Source organism: Mchenga conophoros, linkage group LG3 (genome assembly GCF_057382185.1).
Source record: "Mchenga conophoros isolate Kocher_MC1m ecotype Shallow Benthic linkage group LG3, M_conophoros_male_GT1.1, whole genome shotgun sequence".
NCBI classification, from domain to species: Eukaryota; Metazoa; Chordata; class Actinopteri; order Cichliformes; family Cichlidae; genus Mchenga; species Mchenga conophoros.
Window position 1 is genome coordinate 48,806,096 of NC_140528.1, and position 23,844 is coordinate 48,829,939.

Below are 23,844 nucleotides of genomic sequence, written 5' to 3' on the forward strand. Positions count from 1 at the left end.
TTTTGTCAAAGAGAGAGACTACGAATGTCAAAGGACCAAGTGAAGCCAACTGAAAATCAAGTAACCTGTGTGTTTTTATCACTGAGTGTATAAACACCCATCTACAGAATAAAGCTGGAATCCAAACAGAACTGGTTGTATCATATCTTAAGGAATCAAATCTCCATATATTTGAATATTTACATGACAGTCTTGTTCTGTATTTTAACATACTTGTACTTTACATAGAAAGTGTTTTATCAGCTTTGCCAATCTTTTATACATTATTATTTTTGATATTTTTCCTAATATTGGAATACACACACACACACACACAGTGCACTATTCCTTTTAGGACTTAATGTTGTAGTTACAGAAATTCAGAACAAAAAATGTTCAAAGGCACCCAAATAAAGTGACAGCCTACAGTCTTAAAATGGTCAACCTGTCGTGAACTCCACCAAAATTGCACTTTTTAAATTGTCCCTTTGGGTTGCAGTGTTAATATTTGTCTTTTAATCAGTGGTATTGCATTACGTTTCAGACTTAAATGTACTCTCTTTCACAACCTGGCTCAAACTTTTGTGACGCAGAAAGATATAGTCTTAAATTGAGAGTAAGAATTTTAATTAAAGTAACAAACAATCACGTGTGAATCTCAAAATGACATTAAATGTAATGTAAATGTGTGAACATTTGCATGTGAAACAAACAAAAAAAAAAAAAAAAAACACACACACATCCATTCTCTTCCACTTGACTGGAGCCTATCCTAGTTGCCATATGACAGGCTGCAGAGGTAGCCGTACCATTCCAGGGCTTGGTTTTAGCATGGGGGGTGTAGCCAGGACCCTTACTGGATACCGGGTGACATTAAACCTTCAACTCCCACTCTAAAAGTGTGCAGTCTTACCACTACACTATCCAGTTGCCTGCATAGTTCACATATTTCCTCATATTTGTGTGGGTTCTATCCAAGTACTACAGCTTCCTCCCACAGTTCACAGACATGCAGTTAGTGGGGTTTGGTTAATTGGTAATTCTAAATTGCCCATAGGTGTGAAGGGTTGTCTGTCTCTCTGTGTTAGCCCCATGACAGACTGGTGCGCTGTACCCTGCATCTCACTCTATAGTAGCTTTTGTTAAAACTGTATGCTTCAAAATATGACTGAATTCCATTGTGTATATGTTACATTAAAACAATTTTGTTTTAACTTGGTAACTCATTAAGGATCAAATTCTGATGTTTGGTTTTGTAAGAAAACTAAAGACATGAAGTCGTCAAATATGTACTCACTGAGATTATTTAAGATACAAACATGTTTGTAACTGGGTTTGAAACCCTTGATGGGTATCTCGATCATTGGTTTGGTTATGTTAAATACATGCTTAATAATTCTAATCAATAACATATACCCCACACTGGGCTAATGCACTGAGATAACGGTTTGTTCATTTGCCAGGAACCTAAAAGAAATTTGCCAAGATATTCAAAAAATAGCAGATATACTGAAAGTTGTCCAGTGATGCACAAGGAATACTTAAAGAGGACACTTGTCCAGTATAATGGTACATTTCCTTATTTTTTATCATTGAGGTCCAAGCAAAACCCCCCTGTGTTTAAAAATAAAGCCAAGACTGAAGTACCGCAGTTTATTAAGGCTGGCTCCAAAAACAAGATAAACCTCACAGAAAAATTAAATCATATATACAGTCATATATAAAACAAAAAAAATGGTGTATCATTTCCTTGTTTCCAAAGTAAGATATGTGACCTTTAATTGACAGGTGTCCCAGCACAGGTACTTTTAGCAAAACGCTGTCTGCTTCCTTCACCCTAACTTATTAAGATCTGCAGTGTTTCTGATCTTGGTTAAATGGAATTTTCATTTAATTATCTGCAATAATAATATATGGTTAAAAATGCAGCATAGTTAATTATATCAGGCCAATCACAAAGTCTCTGCACTGGTTTTATAGCTCAGTGTTAGTATGTTTTATGGCCCTACTATGGTTAAATTCACGGATACACTTTCTAAGCAAGCTTATTAGTATTAGCTTAAATTCATGGCATTAGAAAGTCAGAGACGTCATCATTTTGAACTCTCCATTTATGCTACATGTCCACGGCTCAAAAGCTAAAAATGGGCTCTCAAAATTAAAGAACTAATTATCATAGTGGCCTAAATCAGTTTTCCATGCCATTTATTCTTTAGAGTGAAACTGTAAGTTCATCATCTTAGAAAATATGACCTTCCCTTAAAGCCTGTTCTTGAGATGAGTAAATACAGTAAGTGATGACATGTAAAGGACGATATAAACTCCAGCTGTGGTTGTTTATAGACTGAGGTTACAGTGAGCGTGACTCTAACTCTGCACAGGAAGAGGAAACTCTCAAATACTTCAGCTGTATTTCAGCCTGATGCTCAGTCAACTGGACAACATGGCAGTCACAACTCTGTGCTTCAGGATGAGTAAGTGTCTAGTCTCAGGTTTCTGTATGAGTTTATATGACCAGTTGATAATTTTTGAGGACAAACATCAAGAGTTTTTTTTTGTTTATCTAGTGATGGTTGAATTTATTCTGCTGGGAACACAAGTTCAGAAAAGCTGTACGTGGGATCAGGGTGAGTTTGTTTATTCTTTTTAATTTATTAATTTATTTAGAACTCATTCATTCTTTTTGTATAAACAATGTTAAGAGCCAAAACATGTTCTGTATGTGCTTACAATATCATTTAGGATCCTCCATTTTTACTTTTTCATTAAAACATCTCATTATTATTTTTAGGTAAAGTGATTTGTTAATTTTGGTTTACTAAATAATACCAGAAGGCATTTTAGTTTGAAGGAAGCATTTACACAGTTTCAGTTTTAACAGTCGGCTGTGTAACTAATAATATTCTTAATTTCAGATGTCGCTGTCCCTCGTGTTACTCCAAACAGACTGCAGCACTTTGAATATGAATCTGTGTCTTTGCATTGTGATGGCTCCACTCAGCTGAGAGGGTTTAGGAATAATGAAGCATTTAGTCCAGCATGTGTAACAAAGAAGACATCATCGGGTTCCTCCTGTGTGTTTGATAAAGTCTATCAAGGAGACAGTGGAGAGTACTGGTGTGAGGCTAAAGGAGGAGAGTCAAGTAATACTATCAACATCACAGTCACAGGTATGCGTATCACAGCTTGTTTATACTGCAAATCAATTTGTTTTTCATTTATTCATTGATTTGTATATTTATAACTTATTTATTGGTGAAAAAAATATAGATTTGCACTCGCTTTCATCCCATTGGTAGTTGCGAATACCTTCTTAAGGGTTTTAATACGATTATCTGTATGTTCTTGTACCTTGTAATGTTGTGTAGTAGTTTATTATATCTCTTTATCGCACTTAAATTTTCAATAATCTTTTCAGATTATCACAAGGAGTGCACATAAGAAAAAAAAATGATCATGTTTTATAAATATTTAGGTGGTTCAGTGATCCTGGACAGTCCAGCTCTTGCTGTGCTTGAAGGCAGCAGTGTCACTCTACTCTGCAGAACTAAGACGACTTCTATCAACTTTGCATTTTTCTACAAATATGATGTCATCTTGGAAAAAAGAGCTGTACAAAGGATAAATATTGACAATTTTTCCAAGCTGAATGAAGGCCATTACAAGTGCAGCATCCCTGATGTTGGAGAGTCACCGGAAAGCTGGCTGCCCATGAAAGGTGAGTCATAATAACATATCAGTTTCAATTAGAACAGATACACCTCGTTATTAGGCTTTAAGAAAAATAATGTAAATGTATAGACACATAATCAGATCTAGTAATTTGACACTTGGAAGAAAAGTTCAGTTTGTTTGTTTTTTCACTACAAAAAATAAATAAATAAGGAATTATAAGAAGATTGAGCGAATGCTTTATATTCATTGGAACAAATGTTCTCTAAAAATGCTTGTTTCTTTCTGTTAATTTATTACAATATGTATAATTTATAAATACAAAAACATTCTGTGTCTAGTGTTATCTGCATTGCCTCATGAAGACACTCGCCCTCATGGTTCTGATTACAAATATGTCATCGCCCTGCTTTGGACTGCCATCATCATTTTGATCATGATACTGGTGACTCTGCTGGTTCGATTTCTTCATACGGGGAAAGGCAGAGGTAAAAATGACTGTTACCTCTAATAAACTGTAGGCAAAAGACTCAAATAAACACAAAGTATGAAACATGTAGTAATCTAGTATCTAGATTACTGCAATAGATTACTTATTTTTAATTCACTGCTATATTGGCTTACAACTTTAATCAAAGGGTGTTGTAACTCATTTTTTCTTTAAATTAGTGTTTTTTAGTTTTAACTTTTTAATGAAATCTTACATGCCCATATGTTTAACCTCCTAAAACCTGAACTCTTTCATGGCATGCATTTTCAATTTCTCTTTGCTATTTGGGCTGATTGGGACCTAATGAATGTAAAAACAAATAATTACCTGATATTTGTTTCTGAGAAAAATGAAATCCACGTTAGTGCATTTGTTTTAAATTTCTGTAGAACAGTGGCAGTATAATATCCTCGTAAGTGGATATCAGGCCCTTGTAGAGCAAAATTTAGTATTGTGGTCTAGACAATCCAAAATGTGATGTCCACATAGGAGGTTGAGGAAATTATATACTACAGTATTGATGAGGAATGAGCGACCAACCACTAAACAGAAAATGGTTGTATGAATGACTGTTAGTCTTCTTTTTTTTCTGACTTTTTGTCATGATAAAAAGCTAAACTTTAATTCATATTTTTCTTGTATCTTTGTTCATTTCAGGATTTCTGCTTTTCTGTTCATCACCTTTACAAAGGAGAACAACAGCAGCGTCCATCTCAATGGAAGCCAATCCAGCAGGTAAATATTAAGTTTGTTACTGTTTTTTCTTTATTTTCTTTCATTTCAAAGCAAAATAGAGGGTTTTTTTTTTGATAATCTGATATTTACTGCTAGAACTCTAACTTTTGAAATCACCTGTTTTGCGTATATACATAGTCATGTTGGAATGATAAGCTTTAATCCATCTTCTTTCTCTGTGTCTCTGTTCATGTCAGGATTTCTTGTTTTCTGTTCATCGCTTTTACAAAGGATACTAACAAGCACATCACACTCTGCTGAAGCCAATACAGCAGGTCAGTAGTTTGGAGCAAAATAGTGTCATTGTGTCAACTGATTTTTGTTTTTAAATTGCTAGAAAGATGCGGTTCTTTGTATTTTGTTGTATATGCCTTTGGCATAATTTTTTTTAACTCAGTGTGACAAACATAAAATGTGTATGTCTAAATTAATAACACTTTTTTAAAACATGCACGGCTTGTTTTGAGATACTGAAATACTTTTATTATTTATAACAGGTTGACCTCAGAGAATTACGAGAGTCAAATTTGGCAGCAGTAGCATCATCATGTGACGTTTGAGATATGCTGCATACATGCGGGATATTTTTACCTCCCCTCTATGTGTTATATGCAGGGTTTTGTTTTCCATCCATCTGGTGTTTGTGCTAATGTGAACCTGCCTTGGGTCAAACCACAGCATAAATTCACAGACAGAAAATGCATAAAAGTTCAGCCTGTAATATATGTATTTATAATTGGTTATGTTATATACAGCTTTTTTTTTTCTTCAGATGAACTTGTGTACTCCACTTTAACCATTCGTGGGGCCCAACAAAATTGCCAGCCAGGTTAGTATCTTGATTTTATTACATTTTAGATCTTTTCAAAATGATGCCAGTACATTTAAATCATATTACTATTTAAAGCCACTGTAAGACAGTAACTTTAACTTTATCCTCTTACTCAAGATGTTAAACTGAAATGCCAGTCAAAACTGTTCATCTATTCTTAGTTTCTTTAATTTTTCTGAAATATTTTCAAAAAAAGAATTCGCTCAATTTTTTTTTTTTAAATCTTCTCAGATTATTGTATCTTTTCTCCATTAAAGTAAAACATGTGATCTTCTTGTTTTCAGAAGAATCAGACTTGTTGAGCTCCACAGTGACTTACAGAGGAGGTGAAGGCCCTGGGCTCCCAGTGAAGGAAGATATTTATTCCTCTATCCGGATTGTAAGACTACTGGTCTTTGGCCTTCAGCAGACATTCCTACTTACTGTAAACAATTGTTATAGTATAATGTCTCTGTATATCAATGTCAGAGGTTAGCTGTCATCACACAGTGTAACACATTAATGCAGGGAAATGTGCTGTCATTTCTTTTAAATCTATCATGTGGATCAATGTGAACATTTTTTAAAGACAGCATTAAGGTTCTATACCTGAGGGTTCATTTAAAAACAATTGAATTTGTCATTTATGTTCTTGAGTTAAAGGAATATGACACAATTTCTTTTTTTCTTTCCAAATTTATTTATTTATTTATTTGAGCAGTCAACTTACTGTCACAAGTTAAATGACAGAAGACCAAATCACCAAAGCTGACAAGTTAGAATTGAGCCAAGTTTGGAGTTTTTGCTAAAAGAAATGTAAATTAGTACTAAAAAGAGCAGACAGAGTGAACAACTCCCTCTGATGGGCATGCAAACATTTGCACATACATTCAGTCAGATTCATGCACTCAGGGATTCCTGGCTATTAGACAGACGCAAAGCATAATTTTACAACATCCTCTCATCCAAAACTGTTAAAAACTCTACTCTCACTTGAATCCATGAATAAAAAGTATAACATTAGTTTACAAAAATGCTCTATAAATTCTTTAGTCAGTGACGTGCAATGTTTTAGAAAAATGCAAACATCACAATTTATACAAATGAAACGTCAAACCAAATACACCCCAAAAAATCTGGTCATGAAAAAGCTACAACATAACACTGAGTACGAGTCATCATCCAGGAATATCCAGAACGCCTCACTTCTTTGCAATGGTAAGTCCTGGTTTTCAACCCTTGGAAGTACTGGAACATGTTTAACGCCACAAAATCACAAAGATGATAAATCATGTTTGGATATCAATAAAGTGGCTGCTAAGAAGTATGGTGAAAATTAACTTCTCCTTCAAGAAAGGACCTTGTAAATACTGCTGATGTTGCAGGGTGGGATCAAAAGGGCTCCCCCTGGTGGTTTTCAGAGGTTTGGCGTTCTGGGGGTTCTACACTGCATATTTCAATAAATTGCTGCACTTATTTCCAGTGTCAATTTCCTAGTAAAATATAAAGGAATGAGTGGTGGCTTAAGACCTGAAAATTAATGTATATTCTTTATTTTGAAAGTTAGCCTCTTCCATTCTGAGAAATGCATTCAATTTGCAGTGGCTGTCATGCATACTTTCAGTGAAGTGGCCAAGTAATTGTGCTAGGCCTAAAACAGATGTCTTATTAGTCTGTAGTGGATCAGACTAGTGCTGGTGTAAGGGTGTGAGTGAAGTTATGTACTTGTCTTGTTACCTCTAGAGTAAATTTTGCTTACTAAAGCCTGGGCTTTAAGCTATGTAAAGGACATGTACATCTTTATTTCATGATATTTTATTCTGTCTTACAGGCCACAGAGAGCAGTGACACCTGACTCCAAAAGTGGAGGAGTTCTCAATTTAAAGCTGTGCTGAAAATCTGAAAAAGAACAAGAAAAATGTTTGTATATAAAATTGTAACTGTAATTTTGAGAGTATATTTTTTGTTTACCTTTATGGGACCTGCAGCCTTCCCCTGGACGAGAGGAAAGTTTGATTGTTCTACTTGTTGTTCTATATGGTCGGCGCTTGAGTGTCTCCAACTTTGTCACGATGATTAACAGGGTGTGCTATAAAGCTGAAACTGAATGCTATCTCACATGTATAGAATAAAGTGACACATAAGTGATAAAACTAAAACATGTGATCAACAGATAAAATAAATTTCAATCACAATGACAACATTTAGATATAATTCATTTCAATTAAATTTTATTTATATAGCAAAGTCAAAGTTCATTATGTTGTCAAGCAATGTTCCCTCTAAGCTGCGCACGTGCGCAATTGTGCACTGCTGGCACGGTCTCTGCGCACAGAAAATCTGCGTTACGCACAAAAAAAAATCTAACCTGAATTGAAATTAAAATTAATACTTTTAACAATTCTGTTTTTCAGTGTTAGTCAGTAAGTGACTGGCTGCTCCTGTATGGGATTAGAACGATGCCACCTTATCCCATATACCAGTTTTTAAATCGTGTTGATGGGCCACGTAAAACCAGAGTTATGATAAAAATATCTGCAATGTTTGGTTTTCTTCCTGAACACTATCATTGTTTATATTTACTGCGGGAAGAAACGGTAAAAACGGCGTTTTATAAGAAAAAAGTCTCGAAAGCACTCTCCGCCTGTGAGCAAAAACAAACTCCACCCCCCTCTCCCTTTCCTATTCGTCCAAAAAAGTACCATGTCGACCAATCAAAAAAATGATATGGCAACATGGCATCTAGTTGTTAAGAAACGGGGGAAGTTTTAGGAGTGACGGCGGTGTTTTGAGATGTGGGAGATTTGAGACGTTTAGCGCAAATCTTGTGTAGTTAGTGTGTAGTGTAGTCAGTAGTTTTGTTGTGTGTGTCAGAACAATGAGGCGATCAGCTGAATGTTACAGCAGTGATACATCTCCTGTTGTCAGGCCTGTTGTTCTCCTTTATCTCATAGTGGACAGAAATTATTTTTGGAGTGGCACAAATAATTTGTGTGGCATCAGATTTGATGCAGATTGTTCTGTAAATATTTTGAAATGTTTATTTAAAACTGCCTTGGCTGCATTTAAAAAAATAGCTGCAAAAAACCTTGTTGTTTGCCAAACTGAGTAACTTTTTTTGAAGAAGTAACTATATAATTAATTGCCCAGCATTGGTCATTATATACTATATTTTGCAGACAGAGTTACAGGACTCTCTCCGAGACCACAGACTCACACTCATAATACATAGTTACATGGTTTATTTTAATAAACCATGTAACTTGGATGGATTTGATGCTGGCGTGACCACAGTGCACACGTCTGATGTCGCTCACAGTGGTCCAAGGGATCGCTCAGGGAGTTTGTGTGTTCGCTCAGACACGTGAAAAATTAGAGGGAACATTGTTGTCAAGTAAAGATCGTACAATAATACAAAGAAAACCCCAACAATACACAATAAACAAGCACTGTAACCAGGTGCTTGGTTACAGTGGGGAGGAAAAACTCCCATTTAACAGGAAGAAACCTCTAGCAGAATCAGGCTCAGGATGGGGTGGCCATCTGCTGCGACCAGTTGGTGCATATAACAGCATTAAAGTTACACATTTTAAAATTGCTCTCTGTCGTACACACACGCACACATATGGGTGCCTTGCAATTTGCTTTGTCTCACCAGCTGTTGATGTAAACATAAATTTAAACTAATTCTTTAAAAATAAAAATCAAATCAGAAAGCACAGCACTGATTTTTGGGCTGTTCCTTGACTTCTTTCTGAGGCTCCTTCAGTCTCTTTTTCTTCTGCTTGGACGGACTCTTGATGTGAGAAATCTGCAAGTCAGAAGCATTAAGGAATGTGAGACATGCTGTTTTTAAGGCACACGAGTAATTACACAACACAGTCACAGATGCCAATAGTTTAAATTTTAAAAATTGGTGAAATATATTAATTAACAATGAATTTGAATTTCTTTTAGATTTGTTTCTTCCTTAAAGTAGACAGACATTTTTTATTATTATTTGACATTTAATCAGATCATTAATTAATAATAAATGGTTGTTTTCTTTGTTGGCGTTGGATTTCCTGACCATGTAATTAGAGTTCTTTTTCTCAAACATAATAAAATAATACGTGTGCGCTCCTCACTGGTGAACAAATTAAAAACACAAACCTTCTCTGCTTTGATCGGCAAGGTCTGAACTTTTTTCTCAGTTTCTTCTTTTTTCTGTTTCTCCTCCTGGAGTTGAATAAAAAGACTCATGAGACCAGATTATACACTTGCTGTCATGGTCTTTGACCCAGTGTTTAGTCTTCTAGACTTTTTCTTTTATGTATTATTGCTTTGATCTTGAATAGTCTGCTATGTTTCCTAGTTTAGTTTTCTTGTGCTTTTAAGTTTCTGATTATTTTGCTTTGAGCATATCATTGTGCATTTAAATAAATGCTTTACAGACACTGCTTAGATACATGACACAGTCTAAATGATTTTCATTATATCAAAAATATTAATAATAATACTCCTTTATACCAACATTGGTTTACAACTGCATCACTCAGCTGAAGAATTGGTACATATTAATTATGGGTTTGGTATCTACAATAAAAATATTTTTATTAATTGAAAAGTAAAATTTGTACTTTTCATCTGTTTCAGTGTACAGAAACAGGCAGATGTGCAGACATTTGTTACCAAAGTTTCTCTTCCTGCACTTTACATTAAACTGAGAAAGATTTTTTTAAGATGTGTGACTTTTGTTTTTCTTTCTTCTTTTATCCCCTTTTCAATATTTCAGGCTTATCTACTATGGAAACATTTTTATGTCATACATTTATTGAAATCATTGATTTCTTTGTCAACTTCAGTGTGTAGAAATTGCACATTAACAAAACAGTTTTATAAAATAAAGATTACATTACTAAAGTTTCCTTCCTAGCACTTCATATTTCAGAAACTGATAATGATAAGATGAAACTCCTGCGTTTTGAACTTCCTTTAGTTTCTCCATTTTCCTCTCAATGTGCTGCCTTTTCTCTCTCTCCTGATGGAGCTGATTTTTCATTTCAGAATGTTTTTCCTTTAACTGCACATTAAAAGACATGAAAAAAGTGAAAATGGGAGACATGAAAAAACGAATGTAAATAAAGTAAAACAAATAACTAAATTTGCCTGTTGAAATTAAAAGCATCCTTTTCTTTACTCTTTACCTCTTCAAAACCTATAAGGAAATACCCTTTAAATCATATTTAAGTTCTGCCTATAAAATAAAAGATTTGATCAGACATTAGTCAGTAAACCTGTAATTAAGGGAGGCTGTCATCTTTTTGGGGGAAAGAATTCAAACATAAATTCAAAAAATCAAACCTTTATCAAACTGGATTAAAAGGACAACAAATACATTAAACTAATCTTGATTTATATATTGCTTAATTACACTGGATTTCATTGTCACTAGTAATCTGATTCCATTATTGTTTCACGTTTGTTGTCATTGATGGTTTAATTTTTCTTGGTTAGTGTCATAAAGATAGAGATCAAAGCTGACAACAGGTAAGTGGCTCATGACCAAATTAAAAACACAAACCTCTGTTTCAGTTGGCAACATCTGAACTTGTTTCTCAGGTTTCTCCCTTCTCTCTTTCTCCTCCTGGAGCTGAAGAAAAAGGGAAAAAGACTCATAAGAACAGACTACACACATGTTCTTTTAAAAGATCATAATACAATGAAATCCTCTTTTAAATTAACACGTTTTGTTTCTTGTTCTTGTTTCTCAACAGAAAGTCAGAAAGTAGCAGGTTGATCACATTAAACACGTCACTTCAGCTGCTGTGCTACCAACCACTTTACAGAAAGTCACAGAGAGGTACACACAGAGTGTGCCGGTCTGAGTATGACAGCCATCACATATGTCCATGATGATCTTTGTATACTCAGATACTTCCACTGACCTTTGATTCCAGTGTAAGGATCGTCTGCCTCAGCTTCGTAATGATTTCATCCTTCTCCATTTCAGATTTGATCATCTGTCAGAAATAAAGTCAGACAGATGTTGATGTTTCTGCAGCGCTTTGTTGATAAAAGTGACAAAATTATTGAAGCTTCACACTGTGAGCAACATGTTTCCAACCACAGTGCCTCAGAGTTAATATTGAAATACATGTAACGTGTTCTACAGCATAATGAACTGTGAGTTGATGCAATAAATGACGCTCAGATTAGGGTCAATCTTTTTCACACGAGTGTCTCTGCTCCTCTCCATCAGCTGCACCTTCAAAGACAGCAAAACATGCACATAATGTCTGCAGGATGTGTCACACAGCAGCCTGACGCACAGCTGTAATTCAACAAAATGAACAACAGCAAGCTGCATAATTCATGTTTGCTCTAAATTATGTCAATGTTGAGGCAAGTGGTGATATTTCTATGAATTTTCTGTGCTCCCCTGGTCCTTTCTATAACTGGTTAACATAACCTCTGTTTGAAACAGCAGCTTTTTGGCTCAATAAAAAGCTGGAGCAGAATTGATCCTTTAGATCCTGGAGACAATAAGGTTCTCCACCAGTGATGAAAAATTATTTAGCAGATGAAGAACATGCTGGACATGTTTAAATATGTTTCATATGACAGTGACAGACAGCTGAGTATCAAATGATGAAATGAACCTCCTGTTTGTTGGACTCAAGCTGATCCCTGATGGTGTTTATTTCACTCTCCCTCATACTTTTCTCACTGTTAAGCTCACTGATGCTGTCAGAAAGCTGCAATTGAGAAGATAAAATTAGAGAGATGAGATGAAAAAACATATTTTTTTATATGTGAGTGATTAATTGAATGATTGTACTATATAGAATTAAGAGCCTGATCATTTTATTCTAATTTATAAAGTTTCCTCCATAACTCTTTACAATACAGAGATAAAGAGTTTGAGGTCAGTAAATTCAGGATATTTGTAACTGAAACACAAACCTCCTGATTTTTGGACTCCAGCTGCTTCTTCAGCTCCTCTAATGTTTCTTTCTCCTGCTGGAGCTGATTGAGGATTTCAGTATTCTTCTTCTCCAACTGCAGGTGAAATGTTACATGAAGAAAGACCAGAAGGAAGAAATGTTCATGTTTAAGACACAAAAATAATAACATTTTATTTAAGTTGTAAATATGTTTTAGTAACAGTTTTAGTATTAAATGTAAAAAGATCAAATAAAGATGAAAAAAAATATTTGAAAAATGTACCTCGTTGAGTTTTGCTTCTTGTTCCACATTCCTCTTCTTCTCATCCTGGAGCTCATTTTCCAGCTGCAGACAAGAGGGAGAGACATCACAGCTTTTAATAGACAAAGACACACAAAACATATAACAAATGACAAATATCAACCTTTTTTTTATCATTCTGCAGGTTGCCATGTTTATTTTCAGCATCCTCCCTCCTCTGTTGTTCCTCCTGGAGCTGCTGCCTTGAAGTTATTGGCAACTTCCATTGAGAGATGGCAGAGATTACAAGCTAATACAGTTTTTCAAATTCATATTAAGTTACAGTTTTTCTCGATTGGTTTGGCTCACTTCTTGAAACCGAGATGACATTCTCAAAATAACATGGACAAATCTTGGTGACAGATATTGGTGACTGACTCTTGGTGGCGCTGTCACTTGGTGTTCGCTCGCTCTGTGGTAGAGTATCACTTCCTGTTCCTGCTCAAACACAGTGGTGTTTCTGAGTAGCTTATTTGCTTAGCGATTTAATTAACAACTTTTAAATACATTCTTCTTTCATAGTATAATCTTCACGTGCTTCCTCCGAAGCACACTTTCTGTGTACTCACTACCTAATTTATAGCCAAAGTATTCACTCACTGTCTCTGTACTGTCTCGCTAGCCTAGCTTAGCTCGTAGCCGACTCATTAGCACCATGGCTACTTCACCTGTCCCTCCTGCACTTTCTTGCTCATTGTGTCAGATGTTTAGTTACTCCTCGGCCTCCTTTAGCAGTAATGATATCTGTAACAAATGTAGCATATTTGCAGCGCTGGAGGCCAGGATTACTGAATTGGAGACTCGGCTTCGCACCCTTCATTCACCCGCAGCTAGCCAGGCCCCTGTAGCTGGTGCAGCCGAAAATAGCGTAGGCCCCGCTAGCTGTTCCCCGGCAGGTCCCAAGCAGCTGGGGAATCAGGGCGGCTGGGTCACGGTGAGGAGGAAGCATAGTCCTAAACAGAAGCCCCAGGTACACCACCAACCCGTTCATGTGTCTAACCGTTTTTCCCCACTCGGCGACACACCCGCCGGGGGTCAAACTCTGGTAATTGGCGATTCTGTTCTCAGACATGTGAAGTTAGAGACACCGGCAACCATAGTCAATTGTCTTCCAGGGGCCAGAGCAGGCGACATTGAAGGAAATTTAAAACTGCTGGCTAAGGGTAAACGTAAATTCAGTAAAATCATAATTCACGTCGGCAGTAATGACACCCGGTTACGCCAATCGGAGGTCACTAAAATCAATATTGAATCGGTGTGCAACTTTGCCAAAACAATGTCGGACTCTGTAGTTTTCTCTGGTCCCCTCCCCAATCAGACCAGGAGTGACATGTTTAGCCGCATGTTCTCCTTAAATTGCTGGCTGTCTGAGTGGTGTCCCAGAAACGATGTGGGCTTCATAGATAATTGGCAAACCTTCTGGAGGAAACCTGGTCTTGTTAGGAGAGACGGCATCCATCCCACTTTGGATGGAGCAGCTCTCATTTCTAGAAATATGGACAAATTTATTAAACCCCCCAAAATATGACTATCCAGAGTTGGGACCAGGAAGCAGAGTTGCAGTCTTACACGCTTCTCTGCAGCTTCTCTCCTCCTGCTACCCCCCCAAAAACCCATCTCCATAGAGACTGTGTCAGCTTCCAAAAAGACAAAAAACAAACTAAAAACCAGCAACAAACAACTTAAACATAAACAATCACAAAGAAAGAACAATACAGTATCCACATCTGAACCAAAGAGTAAAACAGTGAAATGTGGATTATTAAATATTAGGTCTCTCTCCTCCAAGTCTCTGTTAGTACATGACTTAATAATTGATCAACAAATTGATTTACTCTGCCTTACAGAAACCTGGTTGCAGCAGGATGATTATGTTAGTTTAAATGAATCAACACCCCCGAGCCATTCTAACTACCAGAAATCTCGAAGCACAGGCCGAGGGGGCGGTGTGGCAGCAATTTTTCACACCAGCCTATTAATTAATGAAAGACCCAGACAGACTTTTAATTCATTTGAAAGCCTGATGCTTAACATTGTCCACCCCAGCTGTGAAACTCAGAAACCAGTCTTACTTGTTATCATCTATCGTCCACCTGGGCCTTACACAGAGTTTCTGTCTGATTTCTCAGACTTTATATCTAATTTAGTTCTGAGCTCAGATAAAATAATTATTGTGGGTGATTTTAACATCCATGTAGATGCTAAAAATGACAGCCTCAACATGGCATTTAATCTGTTATTAGACTCAATTGGTTTCTCTCAAAATGTAAAAGAACCCACCCACCACTTTAATCACACCCTAGATCTTGTTTTAACATATGGCATCGAACCTGAACATTTAACAGTGTTTCCTGAAAACCCTCTCCTGTCTGATCATTTCCTGATAACATTTACTTTTACAATAATTGATTACACAGCGGTGAAGAGTAGACTTTATCAAAGTAGATGTCTTTCTGAAAGCACTGTAACTAAGTTTAAGAATATAATCCACCCACTGTTATCATCTCCAATGCCCTGTACCAACACAGAGCAAAGCAGCTACCTGAACGCTACCCCAACAGAGGTCGATTATCTTGTTAATAATTTCACCTCCTCACTACGTACGACTCTGGATACTGTAGCTCCTGTGAAAACTAAGGCCTCAAATCAGAAGTACCTGACTCCGTGGTATAATTCTGAAACACGTACCCTAAAGCAGATGACTCGTAATCTGGAGAGGAAATGGCGTGTCACAAATCTAGAGGATCATCATTTAGCCTGGAGAAATAGTTTGCTGCTTTATAAGAAAGCCCTCCGCAAAGCCAGAACATCTTACTATTCATCACTGATTGAAGAAAATAAGAACAACCCTAGGTTTCTCTTCAGCACTGTAGCCAGGCTGACAAAAAGTCAGAGCTCTTTTGAGCCAACCATCCCTTTAACGTTAACTAGTAATGACTTCATGAACTTCTTCACAAATAAAATTTTTATCATTAGAGAAAAAATTACCAATAATCATCCCACAGATGTAATATTATCTACAGCTACTCTTAGTACCATTGATATTAAGTTAGACTCTTTTTCTCCAATTGATCTTTCTGAGTTAACTTCAATAATTACTTCCTCCAAACCATCAACGTGTCTTTTAGACCCCATTCCTACAAAACTGCTCAAAGAAGTCCTGCCATTAATTAATTCTTCGATCTTAAATATGATCAACCTATCTCTAATAATCGGCTATGTACCACAGGCCTTCAAGCTGGCTGTAGTTAAACCTTTACTCAAAAAGCCATCTCTAGACCCAGCAGTCTTAGCTAATTATAGGCCAATCTCCAACCTTCCTTTCATATCAAAAATCCTTGAAAGAGTAGTTGTCAAACAGCTAACAGATCATCTGCAGAGGAATGGTTTATTTGAAGAGTTTCAGTCAGGTTTCAGAGCTCAGCACAGCACAGAAACAGCTTTAGTGAAGGTTACAAATGATCTTCTTATGGCCTCTGACAGTGGACTCATCTCTGTGCTTGTCCTGCTAGACCTCAGTGCAGCGTTCGATACTGTCGACCATAATATCCTATTAGAGCGATTAGAACATGCTGTAGGTATTACAGGTACTGTGCTGCAGTGGTTTGTATCATATCTATCTAATAGACTCCAGTTTGTGCATGTAAATGGAGAGTCCTCTTCACACACTGAGGTTAATTATGGAGTTCCACAGGGTTCAGTGCTAGGACCAATTCTGTTTACATTATACATGCTTCCCTTAGGCAGTATCATTAGAAGACATAGCATACATTTTCACTGCTATGCAGATGACACCCAGCTCTATCTGTCCATGAAGCCAGATAACACACACCAATTAGTTAAACTGCAGGAATGTCTTAAAGACATAAAGACCTGGATGGCCGCTAACTTTCTGCTTCTTAATTCAGATAAAACTGAGGTTATTGTACTCGGCCCTGAAAATCTTAGAAATATGGTATCTAATCAGATTCTTACTCTGGATGGCATTACCTTGGCCTCCAGTAACGCGGTGAGGAACCTTGGAGTCATTTTTGACCAGGACATGTCCTTCAACGCACATATTAAACAAATATGTAAGACTGCTTTCTTCCATTTGCGCAACATCTCTAAAATTAGAAATATCCTGTCTCAGAGTGACGCTGAAAAACTAGTTCATGCATTTATTACTTCCAGGCTGGACTACTGTAATTCATTATTATCAGGATGTCCAAAAAACTCACTGAAAAGCCTTCAGCTAATCCAAAATGCTGCAGCAAGAGTCCTGACAGGGACTAGAAAGAGAGAGCATATTTCTCCTGTTTTGGCTTCCCTTCATTGGCTTCCTGTTAAATCCAGAATTGAATTCAAAATCCTGCTCCTCACATACAAGGTCTTAAATAATCAGGCCCCATCTTATCTTAATGACCTTGTAGTACCATATCACCCTATTAGAGCGCTCCGCTCTCGCTCTGCAGGCCTACTTGTTGTTCCTAGAGTATTTAAAAGTAGAATGGGAGGGAGAGCCTTCAATTTTCAGGCCCCTCTTCTGTGGAACCAGCTTCCAGTTTGGATTCGGGAGACAGACACTATCTCTACTTTTAAGATTAGGCTTAAAACTTTCCTTTTTTCTAAAGCATATAGTTAGGGCTGGACCAGGTGACCCTGAATCCTCCCTTTGTTATGCTGCAATAGATGTAGGCTGCCGGGGGATTCCCATGATGCATTGAGTTTTTCCTTTCCAGTCACCTTTCTCACTCACTATGTATTAATAGACCTCTCTGCATTGAATCATATCTGTTATTAACCTCTGTCTCTCTTCCACAGCATGTCTTTATCCTGTCTTCCTTCTCTCACCCCAACCGGTCGCAGCAGATGGCCGCCCCTCCCTGAGCCTGGTTCTGCCGGAGGTTTCTTCCTGTTAAAAGGGAGTTTTTCCTTCCCACTGTCGCCAAAGTGCTTGCTCATAGGGGGTCATATGATTGTTGGGTTTTTCTCTGTATCTATGAAGCGCCTTGAGGCGACTTTTGTTGTGATTTGGCGCTATATAAATAAAATTGAATTGAATTGAATTGAAATCTTCAAACCACCTTGCAATTGTTCACAACAGAAAGTCATTTTTCATTGGTTTTATCAAATTGCAAATGCTTTAGTACATGTCTCAAGTGACTCTGTGCTTCTTTTCAAATGATTATGTACAAGTAGCTACAGTTAGCACAATGAGCCCACATTTAGCACATTTTCCAAATAAATAGATCTTGGCGATCTAAACTGATTAGTTGATTTTTCAGTGAAATGGTTACTCACTCCAAAACATATCAGAATGGTTTCATTGTGTAAGTCATCATATGCACAATTGTCTGTTCAACTGTCAAAATTAGTCAAAGATATAATACCATGAAAGAATATCTTGGAACATTTGATAAAGTTATGACAGTACTTGACAATCAATCAGGTGAAATTAGAACTAACGAAGGAGCAGTTTCCCACATCTCAGATGACCAATCAAACAGGTTGTTTAGATACCTGACAGGTGTTGTCTATGATTATGACTGCTGCCCGGGGCCAGTTTCATTTGCAGTGTGAACATGGAAGCACCTCACCAAGTACAACAGCAACTTCCTGCTCGAGGAAGAGGAGGAAGAAGAAGAGGAAGAGGAGGAGTGCGAATGCGTGGAGGAATAGGGGGAAGAGGCCGAGGAGCACGGAGGCACCATGATGTCCCTTATTGACCACGTTATAAACCATCGCCTCACAATGGCAGAGGCAGGTCGCCGAGTGCAGCCTAATGTGCCTCGGTCCACAGTCTCCCCCATCATCCAAACCTTTCGCAGGGAAAACAGGTACAGAACTATGTTATTGAACTATTCAGTGTTGGTGTGTGTGTAGGCCTAGAGTACTGTAATATCTTCATGTGATGTTATATGATACTATAAAAATGACAAAAAAAAAATGGAGAAAATACTGTGAATAGTATTCCGGTCACTGTGCAGTGCATCACACTTTTAGTACCATAAAACAGCAGTACAATTACATTGGTAACTCATTTTGTAACAAATTTACAGTGTTGACCTTTGACTTGTATGTCTAGGATTGGACGACAGCCTCAAGTGGGTGGCAGAAGAAAACTTCAAAATGAACAACAAGAACGAGAAATATGCAACATGGTCATTGCAAATAATGCCGTCACACTGAGACAGATTCGTAATGCAATCCTGCTAGACAATGTAATGTTCCAAAATATAAACTCTATCAGCATCTCCACAATAGACCGGGTATTGAAGAAACATCAGATGACCATGAAACAGATTTACAGGGTACCATTTGAGAGAAACTCTGACAGAGAGCAGCGCGTCGATGGCCAGGGGGATGAGGATGGTGGCCAGGAAAGAGAGGGTGACAATGGCGACCACTGAAAATATTACTGTACTATAGTTCTGAAACTTTATTTACAGTATGGTAGGCTAGAGTTTTGTTTTTTTTGTTTTTTGTTTGTGTTTATGACTGTTCACATTTACAGAATCCTGTATATGTTTTCTTTTCACAGTATGTTCTCTAATGTTAACATTTCTTTGTATGAATAAAAATGTTTACAGTTTCCTTGAGTATGAGTGGTTTATTGGAGGCTGATTTTACTGTAAAATCTTTTAGTTTTATTCATAGTGGTATTCTGTTGCTAGACCTGTGCCTCAGTGACAAAACGTCTAAGCATTTTGACTTGCAGTGCTTAAACAATGCCAAAGGTATAATGCATTTTGGGGGCATTGACTATTTATATGAGAAGGATAATTAGTTCTGACACATGGATAAACTCTTTTGGGAGAGATATGAGCTTTTGCAGGGGATCCATGGTGTTGTGCTAAACCATCCAGGTTATTTTGACAAAGGCACTAAATGAATGCACATATGCCAAGGCAATTGAGAAGGATCTGTGCTATTTTGACTGTACTGACCTTTTATATGGGAAAGGAATCTGCTTTTGAAGCATGGACGAAGAGTTTGGGGAAGGATATTTGATTTTGCTAGTGAGCTATAATGTTGGGCAGAACTGTAAGACTGTTTGGCCAAATGACCTTATGGTTTTGAGATTGTCATCTCGGTTTCAAGAAATGAGCCAAACCAATCGAGAAAAACTGTAATGTGGACAACATGACATTAGTACTTTACATTACAGCTAAACAGGGGTGAAAATTCGATAATAAAAAATAATAAATGGAAGGAGAGAAAGAGAGAATAAAGTGAATAATAAACACCATTTAATTACCAGAGTTATAATCAGGGTTTGGTCTAACACATGACTTTGTAAAATATTAGTGTAATCACATTACATTTTGCTGTAGCACAGTAATGTCAAACATTACTTTTCTAATTACCTTTCCAGTAATCACATAACAGTATTTTTTAACCCTAGAATCTGTACATCTAATACAGATTGTCTGTACTTCTGATGTTGTTAAGATGAAGGTTTATGTCACTCTGTGCGACTGCTGTCGAGGTTCATGTTGTTAAACGGTAATTATATCAAAGTGCGTTTCAGGCCTTGTTATGGACAGCACAAAAGTAATATAACACATGGTGTAACAGATTACTCACTCAAAGTGATAAGTAATTTAACACATTACTTTAAAGTGTAATGTGAGTTACAGTATGAGCCCAACACTACTTACAACCACATCAGTAGATCTGCTCAAATGATATAAAACACAATGACAAGGTCAAAACGTTTACACTTAGCCCTGTTTTTCATATTAGGGTTCTGTTTTAAAACCTGATATTCTTATTTTTATGTTTCATTATAAAATTGTGTTGAATAAGATATACTGAGCATAAATATTGCCTATCTAAGTGAGAAATCGATGGTAACATTTTGTTTGATTAGTATTCAATTTCCTGAAAACCAATGAACATCTTGATATTGTGTGTTTATCTACTCACAAGTTAATTCTGCTTCTCAGTTTTTCCTCTTACCTTCGTATTGAGTTGCTCTTTCTCTCTGTCTTCGTCCGTGGAAACTTGAAAATCTCCAATGTGATCCTTTGGCCTTCTGTTGGTCTCTTTTTGAAATTAAAATTAAATAAGAAGGAAATGCCAAAACTTGGATTATAATATTAAAACTCTCATCAGAGTCTCAATGAAAACATTGATTCATAGTAGCGGTAAAGAATAATTAACCAGTGACTTACTGATGTGTTTCCTCTTTCTACGTACAAGAACAACAACTGATAAAATTAACAAGATGATGCAAAGAGCCAAACTAACAGGCGACGTGTCCGTGACTGAGGGAGAACTGGACAGGATGTTAAAGAAATCCTCTGAAATCATAAAAAACACAACATTTCAATAAAACTGGACTTCAGATATTCAAAGTGTTTCTATCATAAATGTAATAATATAATTTGAACCTGGAACATGTATGTGTGTCTCTCTGCTCTGGTTGGTGTTCCTCTGTTGGACTCTGCAGGTGATGTTGTTGCTGTGTCTCTTCTCCACAGTCACTCTGCTGCTGACAGTATAGAGGTCATCAGGACCTCTGAGGGTCTCTGTAGGTCCAGCAGAGAGGAGGTTTCCCTCAGCGTCCAACCACAGCAGCTCAGGCTCTGGATACCATCCTGCAGACTCACACTGTAACACCACTCCTCCTCTGTTTTTGTCAATCCCTGATAAACTGATGACAGGTGAGGTGGCAGCATCTGATGCTGAGCAAAAAGAGTAAAAAAAAGATATTAATAGTTGAAAAAAACATTTTGTACAGTAATTCACAATTATGAAATTATTATTATTGCAAAATTCTGATTTGTTTGGTTTTTTTCTCTTTGTAAAGGTAATAAACATTTCTGGGATAAAATCTTTCCTCATCCTGCACAAATATTAATTTTCACTGTAACTAAATCCACTACACCATGAATATGTGACGTGTATCTACTTACCAACCACAAGATTAACAAAATATTTTTTCCCCATTAAAGGAATGCTGCATTCATAGGTTCCTTCATCAGAGAGTTTTACTCTGGAGAGTTTCAGTGAAATGTTTCCACGCTTCAGTTCATTGATGAACAGTGATGCTCTTCCCCTGTATGAAGGATTTCTTGTATTCACCAGATCCTGACCGGATCGCCACACATGGACAAATCTTGGGTTCAAGTCAGATCGTGTCCACTCCAATATCTGAGCTGTCACATCCTCTGCAGGCTCCACGTGACATGGTAAAATAACATCATCATCAACTAATGCAACTACTGGCTGATGTGGACCAACCACCTGAGACTCCGCTGTAGGTAGGTAGGTAGGTAGGTAGGTAGGCAGGCAGACAGACAGACAGACAGACAGACAGACAGACAGACAGACAGACAGACAGACAGACAGACAGACAGACAGAAAGAAAGAAAGAAAGAAAGAAAGAAAGAAAGAAAGAAAGAAAGAAAGAAAGAAAGAAGTGTTTATTAATTTCTGCAGCAGGAGTGAATGCATATATCAAACTTAAAGATGATACTCAGCATATAGCATTATATGTCTTTATTTTTTTTAAATCTTGGCTACCATAAAAATGTCAAAAACTTATGTTTCACTAAAAAATTAAATTAAAAAAATGCAGGCAGGAAACAAAAAAAAAGCATGAAAGTACAAATTACAATTCAACCAAATGTAACAAATTTGCACCATTTTGTAATAAGTGTATGGTTTTTATACAGTCTTGCTGCACAAAAAGTGAGTACATTAGCACCAATGATAATAAAAGATATAATGCATGTAACATCAAACTTACCTTTATTTAGGTATATTAGAAGATGGAAAATGAAAATACTGAAGACTTTGACTGGAGAAAGGGAGAGGGCATCTATCTGTTGAAGCATCCTCCTCTGAAAATACATCAAGTGTGGCCACAAAAGTTCATTAATATAATAATAATTTGTTCATTTCATATCTAAAATCAACTTATTCAAGACTAAAAACACATTTTAGATGTTATTTCAGTATATTAACTACCTTCATGAGGTCATCAACATGACTTTCACTTAACATGTTATTGCTCTCCAGTAACTCCAGAGTTAAAGCAACAGACATAAAGTTGTTGGTTAAAGCAAACCCATTATTTTGCATTAGTGCCAAATTGCACATTAGAGAATAACCTTTGATCAGTGCTATCTCTGTTCTCTGTATGACTTTTCATAGATACTGTACTGAGTTATTCAATAGAATATCTCTGCTCAGACCTCTACAGTATACTTTAACTATAAAAACTTTATTTTCTGCTCTCCAGTCAAATATTTAAAATCTCGGTGATTCATTTCTAAAACATTTGATAACATTTACAAAGATCTATTCATGACAGTGAAATAAATTATACTATAATTAGACTTTATAACTAGACATCAGAAAAGCATGTAGAACTTGAACACACTAAATACACAATTTGAAAGAGACTTACCTGTGGAAAGTTGTGTGAGACTACAAGGTGAAGTCTGAAAATCATTAATCTGCGGCCTGAACTTACTTTGGCTTATGAACTGCAGATCCCTCATATATGCTCAGAGTTATGGAAAAAAATAGGCTCAAGTTCTTCTTAATCAAAGTATAATGCTGGAAAAATATTAATTTATCAGGTTAACACTCATTGTTGAATCTGGTTCGATCAGGTATACAGTGTGTCAAATGCTGAACTTTGAGCCTGTTATAAAATAATCGAGCTGAAACCATATCTGTCTTTATGGTGTTCAAAAAGGGGGGAAGCGTTCACATGTTATGTGTTATCTCAGCTATCATACTGAAGGTGGCAGTACAGGACTGATATTTGAACACACACTGATAAGCTACTCAGGGGTGTTTTAAATGATCCATTTTAGTGTCACAGGGGTGCCGGAGCCTTTCCCAGCTGTTACAGTGTGAGCAGTGGTGCCAGCAGGGATCTGGGTTCCTGTGATCATCACAGCCTTGCCGTATTGGTCCATTTGATCAA

At 36.8% G+C, this 23,844-nt stretch overlaps 1 protein-coding gene across 4 annotated transcripts; it reads right to left on the reverse strand.

Moving 5' to 3' along the window:
* Nucleotides 1-6,415: 6,415 nt before the first annotated feature.
* Nucleotides 6,416-23,549, reverse strand: LOC146579140 (butyrophilin-like protein 9). Of its 4 annotated transcripts, none has more exons than XM_085261525.1 (14): nt 23,383-23,549; nt 22,654-22,747; nt 21,818-22,159; nt 21,293-21,586; nt 21,074-21,202; nt 20,859-20,944; nt 13,039-13,134; nt 12,897-12,959; nt 12,633-12,728; nt 12,329-12,424; nt 11,615-11,689; nt 11,251-11,319; nt 9,840-9,905; nt 6,416-9,498 (listed from the first exon to the last, which is right to left on the reverse strand). In XM_085261525.1, exons 2-14 carry the CDS (start codon nt 22,739-22,741, stop codon nt 9,397-9,399), a joined length of 1,602 nt encoding a protein of 533 aa, XP_085117651.1. In that variant the 5' UTR covers nt 22,742-22,747; nt 23,383-23,549; the 3' UTR covers nt 6,416-9,396. The 4 variants fall into 4 exon arrangements, with proteins under 4 accessions (XP_085117651.1, XP_085117644.1, XP_085117670.1 ...); XM_085261518.1 differs by having other exon boundaries at nt 6,417-9,498; nt 23,317-23,549; XM_085261544.1 differs by lacking the exon at nt 12,329-12,424 and having other exon boundaries at nt 6,418-9,498; nt 23,317-23,549.
* Between the last annotated feature and the right edge of the window lie 295 nt (nt 23,550-23,844).

Excerpts from the sequence above, each read along its gene's own strand:
- LOC146579140 (XM_085261518.1), bottom strand. The coding sequence starts at position 23,361 with ATGATTTTCAGACTTCACCTTGTAGTCTCACACAACTTTCCACAG. Across the intron at positions 20,945-21,073 it reads TAGAAAGAGGAAACACATCA|AGACCAACAGAAGGCCAAAG; the intron begins GTAAGTCACTGG and ends AATTTCAAAAAG. Across the intron at positions 13,135-20,858 it reads AAGAGCAACTCAATACGAAG|TTGCCAATAACTTCAAGGCA; the intron begins GTAAGAGGAAAA and ends TCTCAATGGAAG.